Source organism: Leptodactylus fuscus, chromosome 2 (assembly GCF_031893055.1).
Source record: "Leptodactylus fuscus isolate aLepFus1 chromosome 2, aLepFus1.hap2, whole genome shotgun sequence".
Taxonomy (NCBI): Eukaryota; Metazoa; Chordata; class Amphibia; order Anura; family Leptodactylidae; genus Leptodactylus; species Leptodactylus fuscus.
This window is the reverse complement of record NC_134266.1, coordinates 18,517,220-18,543,494: the sequence shown is the minus strand read 5'-3', so window position 1 is coordinate 18,543,494 and position 26,275 is coordinate 18,517,220. Positions and strand designations below refer to the sequence as shown.

The window sequence follows — 26,275 nt, the reverse complement described above, 5'->3', positions numbered from 1 at the left end:
TAAATAATGGTTTGTTCCTTATAGAATTCTTATCTTATAAAATGATGGCTTATTGCAAGTTTGTCATCACTTTAAAGATGATTAGAGATGAGCGAACAGTGAAATATTCAATATTCGTTTCGAATAGCCCCTAAATATTCGCCTATTCGAACGAATATCGAACCCCATTATAGTCTATGGGGAAAAAAACTTTGTTTCAGGGGAACCACTCTTCGACTCAGGAGAGTCACCAATTCCACTATGACACCCCAGGAAATGAGGAGAACACCTCTGGAATGCAACTGAGACAGCAGGGGAAGCTTGTCTGGGGGCATCTAACATGCCCATGTCACTATATTACGCCACTAATTATGTGGGAGCTGACTTTTTCCCATAGGAATGCATTGACCAGAGTTGATTGGCCGAATGCCATACAGAGTACAGCATGCAGCCAATCGAAGCTGGTTCTGCCGGAGGCTCGTCTGTGAGGAGACGGAGTCTAAAATCGGTCCACAGCAGTCTCCATTGTGGTCCGATCTCTGGTATAGCAGAGTTGACACACCTGAGATGCAGCAGAGCTGGCCGTGCGCTGAGCTCTGCTACACCTGAGCTCAGCGCATCTCAGGTGTAGCAGAGCTCAGCGCACATTGTATGGCATTCGGCCAATCAACGCTGGTCAATGCATTCCTTTGAGAAAATGTCAGCTCCCGCATATGGCAAGCTGAAAGGGATCCCGACCAGATAGAGCCCCAAAGACCTGGGTGAGTAACATTCCTACCTAAATAAAGGTTATCCCTAGTTATCCCTGCCTGTACATCTATCCCTGTCTCACAGTCACATAGTTCACAGTCTCATATGAACCGAATCTGAAATCCACTATTCGTATAAATTGGAGGTCACCTGATTTAGCCAGCCAATTACCTTTTCCGATTTTTTTTCGATGCCTCCGTTGTCGTAGTTCCTGTCCCACCTCCCCTGCACAGTTGTTGGTGCAAAAAAAAGTGCCAGGGAAGGTGGGAGGGGAATCAAATTTTTAGTGCGTTTGCTGTGTGGTATACAAATGGAATCAAATATCTCGAGCAGCCTGATATTCGATCGAATACCAATTTGATGGAACGCCGTTCGCTCATCTCTAAAGATGATCTGTTACTAAGTAGAACGTAATAAATAACACCGATCATTTCATTCTGGCCGTTCTCCTGATCAGTTTGCTGTCTTTCTTTTTTAAATCCGTCCATCCATTCAAAAGATACGGCCCCTGGAGGATTATATGTATACTTGGTCTGATTCTCCTTGTGGGCGGGAACATTTTACTCTCTCCGAGAATAACATTAGGTCCCGCCCACAAGGAGAATCAGACCTATTATACATGTAATCTTCCAGGGGCCGTATCTTTTGAATGGGTGGGCGGATTTTAAAAAGAAATACATCAAATTGAACAAGGGAACAACAAGAATCAAAAAATGTTAAGGTCCAACCTCTGGGACCCCACCAATCCTGAGAATGAAGAGGAAATTGGGTTAGCGCTGCACCCCCTTCTAAGTTTTCTCTGCACAACTCATGGCTGAAGTATAAATTTGTGTGCAAATATGTGATGAGTCAAAGGGGTGTATTTCTCAAATTGCCTATGCCTCAGTAAGGGCAAAAAATAGTCACAAATTGATGATTTACGACTGTCTCTTACCACTTGTGGTAAGTGGCGGTTTTGCAATAGTCTTGCCAATTTTTGTAAAAGTAGATGGGGCCAAGGATACATGGGCAGGGCCACTGTCTGGACCGTATTTATCAACATTTATGCTGCAAAAGTGGTGCAAATGCCAGTAGGCTCTATTGCAGTCCCAGGGCTGCCGGTAGATTTGTACCTAGGCATATGGGCACCAGGTTAAGGGGTTTGGTTAGTCCCTGTTTCTTGAGGTGCAGCCTCATCATGAGTTCAGTGTTCCCTGTGCACTACCCCATCATTCTCAGGGTCACTTGGGTCAATCCCCAGCCATATGCATCACTTTATATGATAGGATCAGTCACTTCTTTAGATTATTTCTGTGTTATTACTCCTGGAAATATTTGAGAAAATAGACATCTGAGTAAATTCCCCTTGTCCATAAAGAGCAAAATAGCAAATCAGCTTTGATTAGACGATACGAGACTGTGCAGGGACACACGCTTCCAACGGGTAACACCCAGGTGACTCTTCATTAGCACATTTCCAGGAGTAATAAGTAGGGTTGAGCCGATCTTGACTTTTCAGGATCGATTTTAAAAACCGATTTCCAATCATTTTTCATTCGAACCCGATCTCGATCCCAATTTTGGGATTTTTTTTATTAATTGGAGATCGGATTTTAAAAGCAGTCCTATTCACTATACAGCATGGAATCTAACAATTGTTAGAATCCACGCTGTGTAGTGAATCACTAAAGTAGCCAGAGGATTTTTTTTTAATCCTCTGGCTACTTAGTCCCCCCTGGTGTCCACTTACCTCCAGAGATGGCTGCTCCGGTGCCTTCCTTCTTCTTTGCCTCGCTGCCGCTCTACGCTGTTCTTCTCCCTTCGCTGCCCCCTCCCTGCCAGGTTAGGAGAGTGTGGGCGGGTTAGGAGAGTGTGGGCGGGTACTGGGAGGGGAGACGTCACGTCTCCCCGCCCTGTACCCGCCCACACTCTCCTAAGCCACAAGCCCCGCCTACCTAGCGCTTTAAACACTAACCTGGGAGGCTGGGCAGCGAGGCAAGAAGAAGGAGGGCACCGGAGCAGCCATCTCTAGAGGTAAGTAGCTGCTAGAGATGTTTAGTTTAGCCTCCCATTCGAATGAATGGAGGCAGCCAGCGCACAGGGGGTTAAGGCTGTGTGCCAGCTGCTTCCATTCATTCCTATGGAACTGCAGCGGAGCCTTCACACTGAGTATATAGCGTATACTCAGTGTGACGGCTAAGCAAAGCATTGTGGGAAAAGATCACCGATCTCGATCCCACATAAAAAGATCGTGTTCGGAATTCCGATGGCGATCGTGAAATTTTCTTAATCGCCGATCGGAATCCGATCTTTTCCGAACACGATCGCTCAACCCTAGTAATAACAGAGAATCATGACAATGCAGACTGCAGAGAATATACTTCAGAGTAGAAATTTCATTGAAAGGAACAAAGAAACCCAAATTCTTTTGATATGTCTGATATGGGGGAGTCCCTGCAGTTTGATCGACAGGGTTTTTGGTGTACGGTAGCGATATGGTGGGAAAACTTCCTTACCCTATCCCATATGGCAATATTTGCACTGCAGCCTGTCGGTGAACTAGAAGTCACAGCCTGATAGAAGTATCATTCATCAGAGCAGGTGTACAGAATACCAGATTCTCTCCACAAGTTGCGTTTCGTGGTCCCACGGCCCGGGGATGAAATATTTGCTAATCACTAAGGCGAGTAATGGGCCATTCAAGTGAATGAGTTTTTGATTTGCCTTGCGGCTTCCCGATAATTAGCGAGCAGGTTGCGCAATGACAAAGCACACGAGTGTCAGCCCTACAGGCGCACGTCCGCACACAATTCATTGCAAGTGCTGTAGAGAATTCTTGTACAGCAGCCCCTCCGAGCAAACCACAGCCAGCACCCATTCGCACGCCGTGTTTGTTATATGGCACGTCACCGGTTTATGGAGGTGATGGCTCTGCAGTTAAGGGGGAGGATTTTTTTTTTTTTTTCAATTCCGTTTGAAGGACAAATAGGTTTTCGTTTTGCAGGTATTTCCAGATACATGCGGCTGCCAAATCTGCCAGTGACCTTTTCTGGAAAATGACTTGATGTAGAAGTGTCATAAATCCCGGGCGGTGACACTGATGACATTTCAGATGGGTTGGAAGTATATTTAAAATGTGAACGTGCAAGGTGAACTGATGGATCATATGGGGTAAAAATGGTAATCTCCCCCGCGCCACGCAGTGAAGATATTTTTTAGTTACTCTAGAACAATTTATTTATTTATTTTTTTGCAATATTAAAGTCTGATTTATTTGAAACACTACAGTATTAACCCCTTCTTACACCTTCACGCAATGGCGCATCAATAGCGCTGTGACTGTGCCCAATTCAGTAAAGTAGTTTGAAAGAGGACCTTTCATGGTTTGGGGCACAGGCAGTTCTATACACTGCTGGAAGGATGACAGTGCGCTGAATTCAGCGCACAGTCGGCTTTCCCGATCTGTGCCCCGGGTGAAGAGCTATTGGTGCCAGTACCGTAGCTCTTTACAGTCAGGAACGTCCTTCTCCACAGCAGCGCCTATCGCACTGCACAGTGTGAGCGGGGAGGAACGCCCCCTCCCCTCCTGATAATACTCGTCTATGGGCGAGCACTGTGAGCAGAGGGAGGGGGCGTTCCTCCCCGCTCACACTAATACAGCGGTATAGGCGCTGCTGTGGAGAAGGATAGACCTGACTGACTGTCGGGAACACCCTTCTGACTGTAAAGAGCTACAGTACCGGGACTGATAGCTCTTCACCTGGGGCACAGATCGGGAAAGCCGACAGTGCACTGAATACTACTGGATTTCCAGTAGTATATAGACCTGCCCGTGCCCCAAACCATGAAAGGTCCTCTTGAAGAACATACAGGGTTGCACCTTATTCTATTTCTTTGGTACTTCTTGTACTGATCACGGACTAATAGATTCCAGATATCTTTTTGGCCAATTTTCTCCTTCTGCACACAATAAACAAAGGTTCTTTGTTTGCTCAGGTTGCTCTGCACTTGGCAGTATATATTTACAGTAGGTATAATTTGTTATGGCAATTTTGATTGGAAGCGATATCCTAAAGGCACCATTCCCATTGGATGGAAATTAGTTTTAAATGGTAAGGCCTGTTACTATATATTGATGGAAGTAGCTGTATCTGGGGAAGCTAGTGATGTCACAGAAGGGAAGGTTTATCTCTAAAGAGCTGGTGATGTCACAGTGAGGGGGCAGGTGTCTATGGAGAAAACTGGTGATGTCACAGTGAAGGGGCAGGTGTATCTGGAGAGAGCTGGTGATGTCACAGTGGAGGAGCACGTGTCTATGGAGAGAGCTGGTGATGTCACAGTGAAGGGGCAGGTGCATCTGGAGACGACTGGTGATGTCACAGTGAGGGGCAGGTGTATCTGGAGACGGCTGGTGATGTCACAGGAGGGGCAGGTGTATCTGGAGACGGCTGGTGATGTCACAGGAGGGGCAGGTGTATCTGGAGAGAGCTGGTGATGTCATAGTGAGGGGGCAAGTGTATCTGGAGACGGCTGGTGATGTCACAGTGATGGGCAGGTGTATCTGGAGACGGCTGGTGATGTCACAGTGAGGGGGCAGGTGTATCTGGAGAGAGCTGGTGATGTCACAGTGAGGGGGCAGGTGTATCTGGAGACGGCTGGTGATGTCACAGTGAGGGGGCAGGTGTATCTGGAGAGAGCTGGTGATGTCACAGTGAGGGGGCAGGTGTATCTGGAGACGGCTGGTGATGTCACAGTGAGGGGGCAGGTGTATCTGGAGAGAGCTGGTGATGTCACAGTGAGGGGGCAGGTGTATCTGGAGACGGCTGGTGATGTCACAGTGAGGGGGCAGGTGTATCTGGAGACGGCTGGTGATGTCACAGTGAGGGGGCAGGTGTATCTGGAGAGAGCTGGTGATGTCACAGTGAGGGGGCAGGTGTATCTGGAGACGGCTGGTGATGTCACAGTGAGGGGACAGGTGTATCTCTAAAGTGCTGGTGATGTCACAGTGAGGGGCAGGTGTCTATGGAGAGAGCTGGTGATGTCACAGTGAGGGGCAGGTGTCTATGGAGAGAGCTGGTGATGTCATAGTGAGGGGGCAGGTGTATCTGGAGACGGCTGGTGATGTCACAGTGAGGGGGCAGGTGTATCTGGAGAGAGCTGGTGATGTCACAGTGAGGGGGCAGGTGTATCTGGAGAGGGCTGGTGATGTCACAGTGAGGGGACAGGTGTATCTCTAAAGAGCTGGTGATGTCACAGTGAGGGGCAGGTGTCTATGGAGAGAGCTGGTGATGTCATAGTGAGGGGCAGGTGTCTATGGAGAGAGCTGGTGATGTCATAGTGAGGGGGCAGGTGTCTATGGAGAGAGCTGGTGATGTCACAGTGAGGGGCAGGTGTCTATGGAGAGAGCTGGTGATGTCATAGTGAGGGGGCAGGTGTATCTGGAGACGGCTGGTGATGTCACAGTGAGGGGGCAGGTGTATCTGGAGAGAGCTGGTGATGTCACAGTGAGGGGGCAGGTGTATCTGGAGAGGGCTGGTGATGTCACAGTGAGGGGACAGGTGTATCTCTAAAGAGCTGGTGATGTCACAGTGAGGGGCAGGTGTCTATGGAGAGAGCTGGTGATGTCATAGTGAGGGGCAGGTGTCTATGGAGAGAGCTGGTGATGTCATAGTGAGGGGGCAGGTGTCTATGGAGAGAGCTGGTGATGTCACAGTGAGGGGCAGGTGTCTATGGAGACAGCTGGTGATGTCATAGTGAGGGGCAGGTGTCTATGGAGACAGCTGGTGATGTCATAGTGAGGGGGCAGGTGTCTATGGAGAGAGCTGGTGATGTCACAGTGAGGGGCAGGTGTCTATGGAGAGAGCTGGTGATGTCACAGTGAGGGGGCAGGTGTATCTGGAGACGGCTGGTGATGTCACAGTGAGGGGCAGGTGTCTCTGGAGATGGCTGGTGATGTCACAGTGAGGGGGCAGGTGTATCTGGAGAGAGCAGGTGATGTCACAGTGAGGGGGCAGGTGTATCTGGAGAGAGCAGGTGATGTCACAGTGAGGGGGCAGGTGTATCTGGAGAGAGCTGGTGATGTCACAGTGAGGGGCAGGTGTCTATGGAGAGAGCAGGTGATGTCACAGTGAGGGGGCAGGTGTATCTGGAGAGAGCTGGTGATGTCACAGTGAGGGGGCAGGTGTATCTGGAGAGAGCTGGTGATGTCACAGTGAGGGGGCAGGTGTATCTGGAGAGAGCTGGTGATGTCACAGTGAGGGGGCAGGTGTATCTGGAGATGGCTGGTGATGTCACAGGAGGGGCAGGTGTATCTGGAGACGGCTGGTGATGTCACAGGAGGGGCAGGTGTATCTGGAGAGAGCTGGTGATGTCATAGTGAGGGGGCAAGTGTATCTGGAGACGGCTGGTGATGTCACAGTGATGGGCAGGTGTATCTGGAGACGGCTGGTGATGTCACAGTGAGGGGGCAGGTGTATCTGGAGAGAGCTGGTGATGTCACAGTGAGGGGGCAGGTGTATCTGGAGACGGCTGGTGATGTCACAGTGAGGGGGCAGGTGTATCTGGAGAGAGCTGGTGATGTCACAGTGAGGGGGCAGGTGTATCTGGAGACGGCTGGTGATGTCACAGTGAGGGGGCAGGTGTATCTGGAGAGAGCTGGTGATGTCACAGTGAGGGGGCAGGTGTATCTGGAGACGGCTGGTGATGTCACAGTGAGGGGGCAGGTGTATCTGGAGACGGCTGGTGATGTCACAGTGAGGGGGCAGGTGTATCTGGAGAGAGCTGGTGATGTCACAGTGAGGGGGCAGGTGTATCTGGAGACGGCTGGTGATGTCACAGTGAGGGGACAGGTGTATCTCTAAAGTGCTGGTGATGTCACAGTGAGGGGCAGGTGTCTATGGAGAGAGCTGGTGATGTCACAGTGAGGGGCAGGTGTCTATGGAGAGAGCTGGTGATGTCATAGTGAGGGGGCAGGTGTATCTGGAGAGAGCTGGTGATGTCACAGTGAGGGGGCAGGTGTATCTGGAGAGGGCTGGTGATGTCACAGTGAGGGGACAGGTGTATCTCTAAAGAGCTGGTGATGTCACAGTGAGGGGCAGGTGTCTATGGAGAGAGCTGGTGATGTCATAGTGAGGGGCAGGTGTCTATGGAGAGAGCTGGTGATGTCATAGTGAGGGGGCAGGTGTCTATGGAGAGAGCTGGTGATGTCACAGTGAGGGGCAGGTGTCTATGGAGAGAGCTGGTGATGTCATAGTGAGGGGGCAGGTGTATCTGGAGACGGCTGGTGATGTCACAGTGAGGGGGCAGGTGTATCTGGAGAGAGCTGGTGATGTCACAGTGAGGGGGCAGGTGTATCTGGAGAGGGCTGGTGATGTCACAGTGAGGGGACAGGTGTATCTCTAAAGAGCTGGTGATGTCACAGTGAGGGGCAGGTGTCTATGGAGAGAGCTGGTGATGTCATAGTGAGGGGCAGGTGTCTATGGAGAGAGCTGGTGATGTCATAGTGAGGGGGCAGGTGTCTATGGAGAGAGCTGGTGATGTCACAGTGAGGGGCAGGTGTCTATGGAGACAGCTGGTTATGTCATAGTGAGGGGGCAGGTGTCTATGGAGAGAGCTGGTGATGTCACAGTGAGGGGCAGGTGTCTATGGAGAGAGCTGGTGATGTCACAGTGAGGGGGCAGGTGTATCTGGAGACGGCTGGTGATGTCACAGTGAGGGGCAGGTGTCTCTGGAGATGGCTGGTGATGTCACAGTGAGGGGGCAGGTGTATCTGGAGAGAGCAGGTGATGTCACAGTGAGGGGGCAGGTGTATCTGGAGAGAGCAGGTGATGTCACAGTGAGGGGGCAGGTGTATCTGGAGAGAGCTGGTGATGTCACAGTGAGGGGCAGGTGTCTATGGAGAGAGCAGGTGATGTCACAGTGAGGGGGCAGGTGTATCTGGAGAGAGCTGGTGATGTCACAGTGAGGGGGCAGGTGTATCTGGAGAGAGCTGGTGATGTCACAGTGAGGGGGCAGGTGTATCTGGAGAGAGCTGGTGATGTCACAGTGAGGGGGCAGGTGTATCTGGAGATGGCTGGTGATGTCACAGTGAGGGGGCAGGTGTATCTGGAGAGAGCTGGTGATGTCACAGTGAGGGGGCAGGTTTTCAGTTCTCCCTTTCATTCACATATAGACAATAACATGCACATTAGTTTGTCTCTAATAACACGTATTAGTGGGGTCGGGGCGTTGTCTAGAGATGGTTTTATCGTCTTTTCTTTAACCACCAGCATTTCTTCTATCTACAACTTGTAATTCTGTTGCTATTCCTTTTTTTTGATGTACACAGACTTCTAAATTAAGGAATGGCGTTATCCGCGTATCCCTGATAGACAGTCATTAGCAGAATCTGGCTTCCTGGAGCTATAGAAGGGCAGCCATGGGGAAATCGCGTTTCCAGTCACTGTCCTTGGAGCCTGTCAGCAGGCTATAATTGCTGAAACTAGATTTATAACTTATTTTTCACGATTCTCGGATGTTCTCTTAAAGGGATTTTCAAGGGTTTGAAAAAAAAAAACTATCAGCTAACAGGAGAAAATCAGTTAGTAAAAAAAATCTATAATAAATCTGCTGCCGCTGTGGTGGTCTCTTGTGGTTTATGTCAATTTTCCGGCAGTGATGACATCCGGTACATTTACAAGACCACTGAAACCAATCACTGGCCTTATCAGTCTTGTTCCATAATTAAAACTCAATTTTTTGTCACTAACACATTGGAATAGCTTTAAGAAAGACTATTCTTCTCCAGGCCGCCGTTCGGTATAAATCACGTTTTTCTTAGGTATGCAAAATGAGTTCTCTCGCAGCACTGGGGGCGGGCCCCAGCGCTCAAACAGCACTGGGGGCGTCCCCAATACTGTGAGAGAACTCTCCAGCGCCGCCTCCATCTTCTTCAGGATCGGCCTCTTCACGTGTTGTCTTCAAACTTCTAGGCCTAGGGCAAAGCTGACCACGTGCCCACTGGCCATGAGAAAATGGCCGCTTGCACAGTATTGTAAACGGCCATTTTCTCGTGGCCTGTGGGCATGCGCAGTCTGCTCTGCCCAAGGCCCGGGGCCTTAGAAGTTACAAGCCACCGCCGGAACAAGAGGCTGAAGATGACACTGCTGAAGAAGAGGAGGCGGCGCTGGAGAGAGTTCTCTCGCAGCATTGGGGCCGCCCCTAGTGCTGTCTGAGTGCTGGGGCCCACCCCCAGTGCTGCGAAAGAACTCATTTACCCACCGACAAGAACCAGGATTGTAGGCAAATGGCGGCACGGAGAAGACGACGAAAGGTAGGAGGCAAATAGCCTTTCTTAAGGTTATTCTGACGTGGTATCTACAAAAAATTTCTCCTTCATGAATGTGAAGTTTTCATTGACTTCTTATCATATTGTGACCTTATCCTATCATAACCTTGTCTGTTGGCTTTGATAAAATGAGAATAATTTGCTCTTAGGCTGAGGCCCCACATTGCAGAAATGCAGCTTTTTTTGTTGCAAATTTTTCTCCATTTTGTTTAGCCAAATTCAAGAATGGCTACCAAAGGAATGGGAAATTTATAGGAAGTTCTTATACTTCTACTTTCTGATCAATCCACTCCTGGATTTGCCTAAAAAAAAAAAAATGCAGCAAATTCTGCCACAAAAAGGCTGTTTCTGCAACGTCAGGCCTCAGACTTAAGAAATATGTTGCAAGATTTTTTTTGTTGTTGTTTTATTGTTCACTTAGTTCTAATCTGTTATTTTCATATTTGTAGATTTTTTTTATACTATTTTCTGTACATTATTATGGGGGCGGCCATCTTGCTTGAGCTTCTCCTCAGCTCTGTTCACACCATTTAAAGGGATTCTACCATTAAAAACCTTTTTTCTGTGGATAAGACGTCGGAATAGCCTTTAGAAAGGCTATTCGTCTCTTACCTTTAGATGTGATCTCCGCCACGCTGTTCCTTAGAAATACCGGTTTTTACCAGTATGTAAATTAGTTCTCTCGCAGCGATGGGGGCGGGCCCCAGCGCCGAAAATGCTATGGGGGCGTCCCCACTGCTGCTTGAAAACAGGCTCCAGCGACGCCGCTATCTTCTGCCGGATCCTCCCCTTCTTTCCTCGGCAGCGTCACCTCCGACGCCTGCGCAGTTGGCTCTGACAGTGAGACACTAGTAGAGCCGACTGCGCATGCGTGCAATTGCGGCCTCGGAACTATGGCCGCATGCTCTCTGCAGGAAGGGAGTAGATAAGCTGTGACATCATCTATTGTCAGTAGTGGACACATGGTGGGTGTTATGTGCTGTTTTATGCAGAGGTAATAACTTTGGTTGTAATCCTGTCCATCTTGTCTCTGATGTAAATGAGGTGACTGCTGCAAAGAAAACCCTTACAGATTTGGCAGGTGTTGGACTATTATTCGTGGACAGATTGAAACCATATGATATAATCCTTTTTAAATCTATAGTGATATGAAAAATATATAAAAGAAAAAGTCCAAAAAATTCTTAAAATATAGTTTTAAGATAAAAATGTTGTTTCAAAAATAGGTCAATTCCTGGTGAGACATTGCCTTTAAGCTAGTCGAGAGTGCGATAATACTTGCAGAACTGGTTACGGTATAGAAGGGATTATGTCCTTAATATGGGATGAGCGGTCCGGAGGCCTCACGTCGTAGTAATTAATACCTGGGGGTCCCATTTGTATATGGAGAAGGGGCTGCACACCAGAGCAATTACAGGTGTAAGGAGGGACTATGAAGATAAATGAGGCGTCACACTACACCGGACATATGGCTGAATAATTACCTGCGCACATCACGTCCCCCGCACAGGAATACCAGTTATGACAGATATTACCCAGGAGCCTGTGCTGGATGAACATACCTCCATACTGACCCATATTCCTTTCTCCTTCACGTTACCTTATGCATGCAGCTTCCATCTTCATTGTATTTATTGGTAATGATACAGAGATCCAAAAACATCCCAAAAAGTGGCGAGAAAAAGAAAATATAGGCAGGGGATAATAAAGAATACATATAGGATCCCAGTATACTCACTGGAGTCCAAATCGTAGGTGACATCCCCCTCCCCACTATCTATGTCTATCATATGCTGTACTGTTTGGATGGTGCAGTAGTGCACATAATTGACCGCCACTCCATAGACTTCTATGGGACTGATGGATAGTGCTCTGCAAGTCTTAAAGGACTGTATGGGCAGTGGTCCCGCACACGTGGCACTGCTCCATTCGTTATGTAGTTCCATTAGTTATACCCAACACTTATCCCTTATCTTCTGGGTAGGGGTAAGTGTTGTTAGTGGGAAAACCTCTTTAAGTCAGTTTGGTATCAAATTAAATGATCGCTAACCTGTCAACAAAATGTGCATAATTCAGTAGTACAGTACTCATGAATATGACAAACTTTATCTATTTTGCAAGAGAAAAAAAAATGCTTCTTTCTCCACATATCTGGCTCTCTTCTTTCTCAATTTCCCATGCTCAGAGAGGTGTCATATTCTAGTTCACAATGAATGTTTGTGCTGAGGGGAGGAGCAAGCACAGGCTGAGTAAACAAGGCTGCTGCAGCTGGCTGGGAAGTTTCTATCTAACCACAAGTGCTTTATTCACATCAGTATAGGTCGTTACTTCTCTGCAATGTCCTACAAGAGTGTAAATTAGGGGGTGCTAATGGCACTGATATCTCTGGCCCCAGGGGCACATACCGGAAAAGTCGAACTTACCACGCGGTATGCTTTCTAACAGTGTATAATATCGCAGATGTAAGAGGACGTGAAAGTTCCTTTTTAAATAAAATTGTGAATTGTTGACTCTATTACTGAGATAGTGTTGTTTTTGTCAAGATGCAAATGATCTCTTTGGAGCAATGAGGGTGTAGAAACCTATTCTGAGCAATAACAACATTTTTTTTGTTGCTTCAAATAATGTATTAGCATATTGACAAAATTGGTGATATCTTGGCAATCGACGCAGCAATTCACAAGGGGAAAACACCATTTGATGTCCGGTGACCCTAACCTATCTATCTGCAGGACTGGGGTGATATACTGGTTCTGGTGACCCTAAGCTATCTATCTGCAGGGCTGGGGTGATATACTGGTTCTGGTGACACTAACCTATCTATCTGCAGAGCTGGAGTGATATGCTGGATCTGGTGACAGTAACCTATCTATCTGCAGGGCTGAGGTGATATGCTGGGTCTGCTAACAGTAACCTATCTATCTGCAGGACTGGGGTGATATGCTGGTTCTGGTGACACTAACCTATCTATCTGCAGAGCTGGGGTGATATACTGGTTCTGGTGACACTAACCTATCTATCTGCAGAGCTGGGGTGATATACTGGTTCTGGTGACAGTAACCTATCTATCTGCAGGGCTGGGGTGATATGCTGGTTCTGCTAACACTAACCTATCTATCTGCAGGGCTGGGGTGATATGCTGGTTCTGGTGACACTAACCTATCTATCTGCAGGGCTGGGGTGATATGCTGGTTCTGGTGACACTAACCTATCTATCTGCAGGACTGGGGTGATATGCTGGTTCTGGTGACACTAACCTATCTATCTGCAGGGCTGGGGTGATATGCTGGTTCTGGTGACACTAACCTATCTATCTGCAGGGCTGGGGTGATATGCTGGTTCTGGTGACACTAACCTATCTATCTGCAGGGCTGGGGTGATAGGGCAGCAGGACAGCAGTTCTCAGAGCTAGTCTACCTGAGAAAACCAATCCACAATCCAAGTTTTCTAACTCTCTAGTATACAGTAGTACATTCCTTTTCATCTTTAGACCCAGGAATTCATTTTATTTGACATCATTTGATCTCAGTCTTGCACTAGTGACAGTATGGAGATAATTGGTTTCCCTGGCGGGGGCTCGGGTTGGGGTTGGGGCTACGGCTCTAAACACACAAGTCCAATAGAGAGAGAGAGAGACAGGTCTGTGGACACTGCAGCTAATGGCGGAGAAGAGGAATAAAGGAACTGATGAAGCAGCTTATCGCTTTGAAAAGCAATTGCCAGAATGCTGTGTCTGCAGCAGCGTATGGCACTGGGGTATAAAACTGTAACTGTTTGTGATGAACTAGCGCTGTACAGAAACAATGGCTCTAATCTGAGATATAATGACTGGGAAATTGTGTAATCTGCTCTCCGTTTAACAGGGTGAATATCCAGACACGGCTTGGTTTCATCTGCTATTTAGTTTTAGAGGTTCCTAAATACCGTGTCGGCGATGTGGAATGGTTCCAGTTGTACGTTAAGATCTTTGCATTAGATTGTGTTGACTGCTGATCATTTTAGGCCACTAAATCAAGATATACGCTAAAAGGGAGCGTGTCACCAAAAAAACCAACAAGTTTTAGGTGAAACATATTTTAAGAACTTTGGATTTTATTTTTAATTTTCCATGCCCATATATATATAGCCTGTTTCCCCGAAAATAAGACGGTGTCTTATATTAATTTTTGCTCCCAAAGATTCGCCATGTCTTATTTTCAGGGGGTGTCTTATTTTTTTTCAAAGAAGAATTCACTTATATTGCTAAATATAAAAATTAACATTTATTAAATACTGTACAGTATAAAAATATTTTTATAGATTTGTAGAGCAGGCGATTTTGGACACAGGGATACCTAACCTGTACGGTATGTGTTTCACAGTATTTACATACTTTTATATGTGTTTTAGGGAAATGGGTTGATTTGAATTATTAATACTTACTTTTTTTTTTTTTTTCTTTTTTTGCATTTATTAACCCCCTGTAATACATTACAGACAGGCAACTTGCCTTCAAAAGAAATGACAATTTTTTGCAATGCAATTGCAAAGGTCTGATCACTAATGCAATGCATTAGTGATCAGACCTTTGCAATTGCATTGCAAAAAAATCGTCATTTCTTTTGCAGGCTGCACAGAGCAGTCTGCAAAAGAAAAGCACTGCAGACAGGCCGGGGAGCCTTTACAAGGCTCCCGGCTGTCATGCCAACGTGACGTCGGCCCTGGAGCATGCTCCAGGTGCCGGCGATCACCGGTGCCAGAAGGGTTAATGCCCACGGTCGGTGTGGGCACCGACCGGAGGCATTAGCGCTGGATGTCTGCTGACACCAGCAGACACCAGGCGGCTATGGCGGCCTCCCGACTCCCGGGTGGCTGGCATAGTTAAACACCCTGTGTTTAACTAGTGAATGGAAGCGCCCGGCACGCCGATTAACCCCCGGCTACTTCCATTCATTTCTATTCACTACATCTTATTTTTGTTTCACTCTGGCCACTAACCCTAATAACAGACTGATACTTGCCAATTCTGTATTGGTTTCTTTGCAGTAGTCACCTCCTTTACATATATAAATAACACAGTTAATATCACAATGGAAGATCACACCTCTACAGATAACACCCATAGTGACCCATGATTGCATCCACTACTGACAGTAGGTGATGTCACAGTTTATCTACTTCCCCCTCCCGGCACAAAGCATGTCTAGAAAACTCCGCCATACATCTCATTGAGTCGGCTCCAGACTATTGTTGTCTGTGCTCACGAGATTGCTGTAAAACATCAATAAATGCTGTTGACAGAGAGAGCAGAGGCAAGATGGCTGCCCTCATATTCCGTAAATTTGTTATAATTTATTATGGTGGTATTAACCCTTTAAGAGTTGCCGTTCCTTTGACACAACCACTTTAAGAGGTGCTTGTAGACTTCCTCTTAATCCTATCGCATTACAGTTACAGTTTTTCCTGCTTCACAATTTCTGCCTTGCTACGTTTGTTTTATATGGCACCATCATGTTCTTAGTATTGTAAAAAAAAAAAAAAATTCTTATACTCAAGTAAAATTAGGGGTCTCGGCTTATATTCGGGTCGGCTTATACTCGAGTATCTACGGTAATAAAAAAAAATCTAAATAAAATATTTCAAATTTGAAAATAAATTAGGAAAAAAATGATATTTCTCATCTAGTTTCATTCTATTTGCTTAGAATTTTTTTTAGACTTTTTGATATTTTTGAGCTTCATCTTGCGCCATAATGCCCGCTCTGTGCCAGTTCATTATTGCTGGCAAATTGTTCTCCAGTCAAGTATTAAAGTAATCTGTTATGAGATAAGTATGTGCAGATACAAAGTCTTTATGGGCTCTTTCTTTTTTAATATTGTGAATTTAACACTGGAGATTAGAATTCGTCTTTCATTTCCAAGCACAATGCTCTCTACATCTTAATTGAAAATACCGACTTCAGAAAACATTTAGATGCAAAAGAGCAAATTTCTTGCCGAGATGAATGTCTCCGATAGGCTTTGCAGACAGCGGAGACAAAGACGCACTCAATAAGTCAGGATTCTTTTTTTTTTTTTTAATGGTTCATTTCAGGTTTCAAATCATTTGTCATTGTTTTCAATGGGGGGGGGAAAGGGAAGAGCAGAGAATGCGCTCCCTCGTTCTTCTACTCGGATATTCCACAATAGTGGGCTGAACAATTGTAAAGGAAGCGATCCAACGGGCTGATTCGCATTGGAAGGGAAATGGTTTCCATTTTTGCCCTTTTTTCTTTTTTTTTTTTTTTTTTAGCAAGTTTATAATTATCTTTATTGTATCTCGTGGGGCTTTTCTGAACACACAATAGTAGGCCTATAATGTGATCTCAAGTTAGATATCAATGGCAGGGCACAGTAGGCAGCAGCCTAGGGCTCCTTTTTGGAAAGGGGAACAATTCTCTGCCTGTAAAATGGAAAAAAAAATGCCAAAAGATTTTACACATATCTTTAGTATAAAATGACATATTAAAATCAAGGTTCTTGTCGGTATGCTAATGAATAGAGATGAGCGAGTACTGTTCGGATAAGCCGATCCGAACAGCATGCTCCATAGAAATGAATGGATGCACCTGGTACTTCCGCTTTGACGGCGGCCAGCCACTTAACCCCCCGCGTGCCGGCTACGTCCATTCATTTCTATGCGAGCGTGCTGTTCGGATCGGCTGATCCGAACAGTACTCGCTCATCTCTGCTAACGAACTCTCTCGCACTCACTGGGGGCGTCCCCAATGCTGCAAGGGAACTCTCTCCAGCGCCACCTCCTCTTCTTCAGCAGCGTCTTCTTCAGCCTCTTCTTCCGGTGGTGGCTTGTAACTTCTAAGGCCTCGGGCCTTGGGCAGAGCAGACTGCGCCTGGCCACAAGCCATGAGAAATTGACCGCTTCCAATAATGTGCAAGCGGCCATTTCTCTCACAGTATCGAGGATGCCCCAGTGCTGTCTGAGTGCTGGGTCCCGCCCCCAGTGCTGCGAGGGAGTTCATTAGCATACCGACAAGAACCGGGATTGTAGGCTATTCCGACGTGGTACTTAGAAAAAAATCATGTCTGAGTGATAGGATCCCTTTAAAACATTTTGGTGCCATTTTTCTCCACCACCATTTGTTGACCTGTACTAAATGTGTCAGACCCAGTTACAGGGGAAGTCGGTTGGAAAAAATTCGTACTGCCTTCACATATGCGTCAGTCTCTATTAGGAGACTCTGTCACCGTGTCCTTCTGAAATTCATGGATGAACAACTCTGGCTTGCACAATTTTAGCAGATTCAATCTTAAAATGACTGACCCCCATTATAGCCAATAGTTGGATCCATCGGAGTCTGTAGGTGTCCACTATTTGGTGTTCCCCCTGTCCATTGTTTTTGTCCTCTAAACAAAATAATGGAGACCCCAACCATAGTGTGAACCAAGCATCAGGGACTCGGAGAGTCAAATGATAAAGTCAAACCTTCGAGACCCCAAATGACTCTTGTGCTTAGATTCATATTTCTGAGTATAGACTAGAACCAGACTCTTTCAAAATTTCACCCAAGCCTCCGGATTCCAGTACATGTTCAGTTCACTGGGGTTTGTGCTCCTCAGATTCTTTTGCACATTACGCATGCGCTAGAGCCCCAACCATACAAAATTCAACATCTGTTTCTCCTGAGCTCCTTCTATACATAATGGCTCGGTTTGACAAGTATCCCAAAAGGAAAGTAAGGCTCTGCCAAACACCTCCGCTTCTCTCCCCTGAGAACAAAAGATCAGACCTGATGACTTTCAACATGCATGATCCTTTTTTTTTACCTGACATAGGTTTAATGAGCGTCAGACATAATAGATGGTTGGCTGGTCTCAGGTTGGCCAACCTTAGTCTAATATACAGTATATGACCATCTTATGAAAGGTGAGTAATAGGTTGAGAGAGAAACTTTAGGAGCTAGCAGAACAGGTACAGGGTAGGGTCATGAGGGGGAAGGAATCAGCCATCATACTGAATTTTAGGAACTGTTATGGGCACCAAGAGATGTTATCCTATCCCTGATGAGTGCATAGAAAGACATGAGTATATAGACAATGAAGTAGGGTGCAAACGTGAGTGCCTAGTGTTTTGTCCGTCATCTATGGACTTGGTCCCTGAGAAAACCACTTATTAAATGGTTGACTGCTTACCCCATTGTAGAGCAACATTTGGGTCCCGATGCTTTATAAAGGAATAGACTTGTTCTTGTTATTATTATTATTGTTTATTTATATAGCACCATTAATTCCATGGTGCTTTACATTATTACATATTAATGCCATGGTGCTTTACATTTGGGGGTTATATACAGTACACAAAATATACAGGTAGATATAATACTAACAATGACTGACTGGCACGGTGGGGTAGAGGGCCCTGCCCGCGAGGGCTTACAATCTATGAGGGAAGGGGGTAGAGACAGAAGGAGAGGGGGAGACTGTACAGATGGCAGTGAGGTGATAGTGTTATTGGGGGGTGTAGGCCTTCCTGAATAGGTGAGTCTTCAGGGCCTTCTTGAATCCTGTGATTGTGAGGGTCAGTCTTATGTGTCTTGGTAAGGAGTTCCAGAGTATGGGGGATGCATGGGAGCAATCTTGGAGACGGTTGTGTGAGGAGCGGATGAGAGAAGAGCGGAGTAGGAGGTCATTGGAGGATCTGAGGTTACGTGTGGGCAGGTAGCAGGAGATGAGGTCAGAGATATATGGAGGGGACAGGTTGTGGATGGCTTTGTATGTTAGTGTTAGTAGCTTGAACTCAATTCGCTGGGCTATAGGTAGCCAGTGGAGGGACTGGCAGAGGGGAGCAGCCGATGAAGATCGGGGGAGAGGTGAATTAACGGACAGCGCAGTTTAAGGTGGACTGGAGGGGGGGCGAGGGTGTTTGCTGGGAGTCCATGGAGGAGGGTGTTACAGTAATCTAAGCGGGAGATTATGAGGGCCTGGACGAGCATCTTAGTAGTTTCAGGGGTGAGGAAGGAGCAGATTCAGAGGATGTTTTTGAGTTGGAGGCGGCAGGAGGTGTTGAGGGTTTTTATGTGTGACTTGAAGGATAGGTTAGAGTCCAGGGTTACCCCAAGTTGGTGGTGGGCTTCTGCTTATAAAAAGTAGCAAATCTGTACAGACAGAGCCGTAGTGCGAACATGGGAGATAAGAAAGCCAACATCTTGACATTCTGGTCGGACACAAGATGGATCTCATGATACATTATACTCTCATTATTCAAGAATAACTCTGTCCTACTTGAACAAAGGTGGACATGTTGTGTGTGCAACCTGGGAAGTTGCGTAGGGGCCCTGTAGGCATCTTTTTTATTAGCATTTTTGTGGGCGACTCACTAGGGGCCCACGTATTGTTTTTACTTAGTGTCCCTTTGTTACATAGTGGATTTGGACTGACTAAGTTACCGTACGTGCCCGTTAAAAAAAAAACCCATTACATATCCTATATGATTTACACTGCTGGAGGAATCGACTTAGTTTTGCCGTGGCTAAAGAAGTATTTGCCTTTAAATTATGGGATTAAGCATTTTAATGGTTTTCACAACTTTTTTGAGGTAAACCGACAGGAATTTAAGACATCAAAGATTCTAACGGTGACCCCGGAGTCTGCTTAGGTTATTATTTCAGAGCCCCGCTGGGTACAAACCATGCAATTACTTACATCTCGCAAAGCTGTGAATCCTGACCAAGAGAAATAAAGCGCTCCAAAATAATGGCTGTAAGATTTCTGTTTTCAAGAATTATATTTTCTATATTTGTGGCCTGAAATGGCGGTTTTAGTGGAGCAGTTTTAAAACCGTATCTCAAAGAAGGGTCTGATAGACCATCCAACGTACTAAAGAGGTCCTGCTGTTGGCGAAGGCTTTCACACAACACTGGGGGTCTGATGTCCAGCAGAAGACAACCCCATTTGGAGCCACTCTCTTATCACTCGGGTCTATTCCATATAGTTTGGTATAATGGTATCAAAAATGGATAGGCAGATGTTCTTCATAGATGGAGGGTGGACTTCAAAATCATCTCCTCTGGTGGTCCCAAGGAACCCAACCTCAAGCTCTGTCCAAGCGTTAACTGTCCAAGAAAGATATTTAGCCAAAAGGACCTTGTAGGCTGATATAGATGGTAATAATAAAGCTATAGGTTAGATTAAGCCAGGGACAACATAGCGGCACTTGGTCATGCACCGCTCATGAAAAATGGGTGACATTATGGTTACTGCAGCCCCAGGTTTCCTTGGTTGTAGTTGTAAAAGTAAGGTAGGAGTGGGAGCAAAGCTCTTCCCACAACCTTGTTTCTCATAAGGAAACATTAAGGTGGTTCCCTAGGGCTTTTGATGGTTTGTACTCAGGATGGGTCATTTGTATAATATCAGTGGGGTCTGGCGCCCAGTCTCACAGGGTGCAGTGTATGGAGCTGGAAGCAGACAGCTCTACACTGTATAGTGGCCGTGTCATGCTGTTTCCATTCCCATCAGGCAGTATTGATATGGCACTTTAACTACGATGTCAGGACAGAAGAATCAGAAATGATATTCCTATTCCTTTTTATTGGTGGAAAGTGCAACATGTGGGAGATTCAGAATCACCGTTTAGGATAGACACACTTCTTTAAAGGGGCTCTATCAGCAAAATCATGCTGATAGAGCCCCACATATGCGTGAATAGCCTTTAAAAAGGCCATTCAGGCACCGTAAATGTTATATTAAACTACCCCCCAGTTTTAAAATAATACCCTAAAAAAGAATGTTATCTACTTACGGATCGTAAGGGTGTGTCTTCTTCTTCATCCATGCCTCTTCTTCCTCCGATGTCCTCGGGTCCCGTCCTCCTCCGGCGGACACTGATATAAAAAAATGGCCTGGGCGCATGCGCAGTAGCATGGGGCTTCTACTACGGCTACTGCGCAGGCGCCCAGACCATTTTTTTATATCAGTGTCCGCTCGCGAGCGCCGGAGGAGGACAGGACCCGAGGACATCGGAGGAAGAAGAGGCGGGGATGTAGAAGACGGTGCACCCTGAATGCCCGCCCAGCGTGCACGATGCGTAAGTAGAGCACATTCTTTTTTAGGGTTTTATTTTAAAACGGGGGGGTAGTTTAATATAACTTTTACGGTGCCTGAATAGCCTTTTTAAAGGCTATGCACGCATATGTGGGGCTCTATCAGCATGATTTTGCTGATAGAGCCTCTTTAAAGAGAACCTTTCGCCACCCCCATCAATTCCTGTTCTTAGCAGCTATTAATATGTGCTGCTCATCTGATTCCAGCACAGGTGGAATTTTCTCTCTAGCCCTCTCCATTCCCGAGCAACAAGCGCAGTTAGTGTTGGTGCTTGATGTGCTGTTTAAGCCCTGTAATGTCAGGTGGGCGGTGTCAGGCAGGAGGCGTGACTCAGAGCTCCAATCAGAGGCCAGAGCTCAGAATTGCACCCCTTGTCTGCTCCTGCCTGACACCGCCCTCCTGACAGTACAGAGACTAAATAGCATATTAGGCACCAAAACTAGCAGAACAGATTGCTCAGGAACAGTGGGGGCTAGAGAAAAAAATTCCAACTGTGCTGGAATCTGTGGAGCTGAGCCTATTAATTCACATAAAGTTGGAGGTGGTAACGGGTCCTCTTTATGTCTTCTTGTATAATCAGTGGTATGAACCTATTCCATTTTTGACATCTTTCATATTGCCTTCTCAGAGCTCTTTCTAATCTTCTTGAGATGCGATAATTCTGTCATATGTGGCCTTCTTAGAAGGTGATTGGATGAAGTCATAGGCAGACGCATGAAAACTGGAAGACATTGAATGTGCCAAGAAAATAAAGTAGCAGCCAACCACATCCTGAGAATAAATTACAGGTCTCCTTCAGACTTAGAAGTGTGCAGGCGCACTAGATAGGCAAGGCCAGAATAGGTTTGGACAACTGACACTACCGGGAGCAGTGGGCTTTGTTACCACATGGGTGGCTTCATGAGGGCTAGCCTTTATGGTAACTTAGGAGTTGTAGAGATGAACCCATATGGCTACAAAAAACCCCAAAAATATTTAGCATGTTAGGCATCAGGAGGGCTTTCGGACATTGACTTATAAAGTTGTCTTATTCCAGTTGGCACTAGTGGCACCATTTTTGTTTTCACATTAAGAAGAACTAATTTACTTAACTTTTTTGTATATTGGGGATGTAACAGGTGCACCAACCAAGTCTGTAATAAATCTGTCGATGTGTAGAATCTCCATTACAGCCCAAAGAAAGTGTTGTGTATTTCCGGGACGCAGTGACCAAATTGGAGTAACCCGACATCACTGAGTAGTCTCCTTATGGCTCCCTATTCCCATTGAAAATGTTTAGATTTTATTTCTTTCATATCTCTGGTACCTTCATATGATGTAAACCTAAAGGTTTGTCCATTACTTTGCAGCGATGACAAAGCCCTTCAGGGACGTCAAGAGGAGGAGGAAGAGGTGGTAGAGGTGGAGGAAGAAGAGGTTGACGATGATGAAGATGATGGTGAAGATATGGAAGAGGAACCTGAAGAACCCTTCGAGGAAGCCACCGAGAGGACAACAAGCATCGCCACAACCACTACCACAACTACAGAATCTGTGGAAGAAGTTGTTAGAGGTAATTACAATATACTTGTCTCACGGAAATATTTTAAGGGTGCTATACTTTTTAAATAGTCCTTAATTTGGCCTTCAATCTAAAGTATAGTTTGCCTATCACCCTGACTTTATAGAGTATAAACTTGTCTTGGTTGAACAAATATAAAGAAAACACCAAAATTTAGTAAAATTATGGCAATCCAACATCCTCGGGACCACAAAAATGCTGGATTATCAAAAATGGTGGAATATTATGATTAAACAAGAGACAAATAAATCCACTCACACTGGTGGATGAGTTGTTGGTCCTTCATGGTAATGTTGGGGGCAAGGTAATTCGTTCTATTTAGGCATCTTGCCAAAATGGGAACACCAATATTCCCAGTTGCTGTGGTGAAATAAACATTCACAGGTGTCTTTGCTTTTTTGGTTTTCTTACCTTTGGGTTAAAGTTTGACCCATTTAGAAGACTTCATCACTTGTTAAGTGAGTGCGGCTAAAACTCTAGTAAGAAGTTGTACCAAGGGAACCACAAGAAATCACGAGCCTAAAAAAAGCCCAATGGTATCTGTAAGATTAAGTTAAATTATTTCCCACTGGGCAGTAGTGCCATTATTTTTTATTGTAATCTAGCATGGGATATTCTTGAGCCACCAGTTCTTGACTCTTCCATTGGGTGAGAATAAAGAAGGCCACCAGATACTCGTATAGATGTTCACTTTGGTCACCACCACCGGCCACTACTCGTACTGTAAAATTCCTCTACTAAAAATACTTCATATTTTTTAATTTATTTTTTTTATTATTTGATTTAGGTTTTTTTGGTTTTCTTACCTTTGGGTTAAAGTTTGACCCATTTAGAAGACTTTATCACTTGTTAAGTGAGTTTGGCTAAAACTCTAGTAAGAAGTTGTGCCAAGGGAACCACAAGAAATCACGAACCTGAAAAAAGGCCAATGGTATCCGTAAGATTAAGTTGAATTATTCCCCACTGGGCAGTAAGCGCCATTATTTTTTATTATAATCTAGCATGGGATATTCTTGAGCCACCAGTTCTTGACTCTTCCATTGGGTGAGAATAAAGCATGCCACCAGATACTCATTTTAGATGATCACTTTGGTCACCAAAATGGCCACTACTTGTACTGGCAAATTCTTCTACTAAAAAATACTTCATATTTTTTAATTTATTTTTTTTATTATTTGATTTAGGGTTTTTTTTGGTTTTCTTACCTTTGGGTTAAAGTTTGACCCATTTAGAAGACTTCATCACTTGTTGAGTGAGTGCGGCTAAAACTCTAGTAAGAAGTTGTGCCAAGGGAACCACAAGAAATCACGAGCCTTAAAAAAGTACTAATTATTTAGCTTTTTGATTGTTTCAGTTTTATAAGAAACATCATATTTTATGGAAGTTTTATGAACAATTAAAGTTTATAGCTGATATTTTCTTTTATATTTTTATCTTTATTGAGATTTATTTAGTGCCGGATTATGATATTACCACCACATAAATGTTTTGTAAATGGATTTCATCCTATTTGATGGTTTATTTCACGGAACTGAATGTGAATTATTGTTACAATACCTTTTTGGAGAGACTCATACTTTTTGATTTATACGGCTTACTTGGTGAAGAATAATTTATTTTCTTCTTATCCTTAAAGCCACCCGACAGTGCTCAAAAAAATGTACAATAATCATACTATGGATACATGGTGGCCTCTTTTTTTTTTTTTTTTTTTTTTTTAATTTTTCTGGTGTGGATTTTGGTAGGGTTCCTCCAATTTCCAGTTACCTCTTCATTTACTTGTGCTCTGGTAGTCTGAGACACCCGCCATGCTCCAGAACACGGTGCCCATACAGAAATTGGGGGCAATGCTATAGAGATAAACAGGAAAATGGCAATTGTGAGGACCCTACAAGGTTGGAGGGCACAAAGTATTGTTGGTCTGGGTGTCTAGTGGCCACCCTTTCTGCTAAGGCAGTTATTGCCAGTTGCAAAATATGTAAAATTGTGCTGATACATAATCTTAAAGTAAAAAAGAGGCCAAACCATGATCATATTTATAGGAATAGTGATGCCTCAGATATTATCTCTTCGGTTGTACCTTAAAGGGATTCTACCACTACATCGTTTTTTTCTGTGCTTTAGACGTCATCTCTTACCTTTAGACGTGGCCTCTGGCACCGTTCCTTAGAAATACCGGTTTTAACTGGTATGCAAATGAGTTCTCTCGCAGCAATAGGAGCGGGCCCCAGCACTCAAACGGAGATGGGGCGTTCCCACTGCTGCCAAAGAACTCTCTCCAGCGACGCCTCCATCTTCAACAGCAACCGCGTCTTCTTCCGGTTGGGGTCACACCCGCTCAGTACGTAGTACGCTCCAGTAGTTCCTGTAGTTCCACGGATAACTAGAGGAGCGTACTGCGCATGCGCACAAGAGTGGAGTGTCACCCCAGCCGGAAGAAGACGCGGTTGCTGTTGAAGACGGAGGCGTCGCTCGAGAGAATTCTCTGGCAGCAAGTGGGGACGCCCCCATTGCCGTTTGAGCACTGGGGCCCGCCCCCATTGCTGCGAGAGAACTCATTTGCATACCGGTAAAAACCGGTATTTCTACGGAACGGCATGCTGGAGGTGACTGAGCAAGGCAGGAGACGAATAGCCTTTCTTAAGACGTGGTAATTAGAAAAAATGTTGGTTTAGTGGTAGAATCCCTTTAAGCACTTGGATTAAAGGTAGACATTATTTACCCACCTAAGGGTATGTTCACACGGAGGATTTTGCCACAGATTTGGTGTTAGATTTCTCCCGGATTGAGCCTCCCATTGTTTTCAATGGGAGGCAGAGATCGCAGCAGGACACGGAAAAAAAGAAGCATCCTACGCGATCTTACCGCGGATGGTTCAGCCACTGTTCGCTGTTCAAGACTCCCTGCAGATTAGGCCCATTTATCCGATCCTAATCCACGGCAGGACACCGCAACAGAATGCGAATGTACGGCATCAACATCCCGTCGTGGCTAGACCACGGTGAAAATGCCTGCAGTGGAAAATGAAGAGAAATCAGTCTTCATTTTCTGCCATGTGAACATACCCCAATGGCTTAATGTTCTTGTATTTAGTTATGCCCCCATCGTAGGTTAAACCCAAATTTATATTTCTCATATATATATATATATATATATATATATATATATATATATATATGCATAGGACCGATTTTTGTAGCAATATTTTAACATTTTTGATTTTTTTTGGCCGCCCTAACTGACCACATTCACTAAAGTTTTGATCCAACTTATAGGTTCTTCCACAGGTTGTCTGAGCGTGTTGGGAGTTGTCAATTTACTACCGTTGGAGATCGTTGCCCTAGAGGATGATGCTTTTGCATATTTTTCGTTTAGCGCTCCCACAGGAATAACCCAGGAGAACGCTCTACATTTTTATCAATCTGCTTACCTCCTCCTGCTCTACAGCATGTTGCTTTGGAAGGCATTGACACCATGACATGAACAAGCCTACATGACTTCATCTCAAGATTATTCTCAAGATGGGACATTTGTTCATTGCCATCTGGTAGCGTGTTACAGAATTCTAGAAAAATGGATCATTGTGCATCCATAAGTGGATTGTGT

At 45.3% G+C, this 26,275-nt stretch overlaps 1 protein-coding gene across 4 annotated transcripts in view; it reads left to right on the top strand.

Moving 5' to 3' along the window:
* The window catches only part of APP (amyloid beta precursor protein), a 217,671-nt gene that overhangs the window by 134,461 nt on the left and 56,935 nt on the right, over positions 1–26,275 (top strand). For all 4 annotated transcript variants that reach the window (XM_075263474.1, XM_075263476.1, XM_075263475.1 and 1 more), the window contains exon 6: positions 22,458–22,660. In XM_075263474.1, the coding sequence (XP_075119575.1) occupies positions 22,458–22,660 (203 nt within the window). The remainder of the gene's footprint in view (positions 1–22,457; positions 22,661–26,275) is intronic.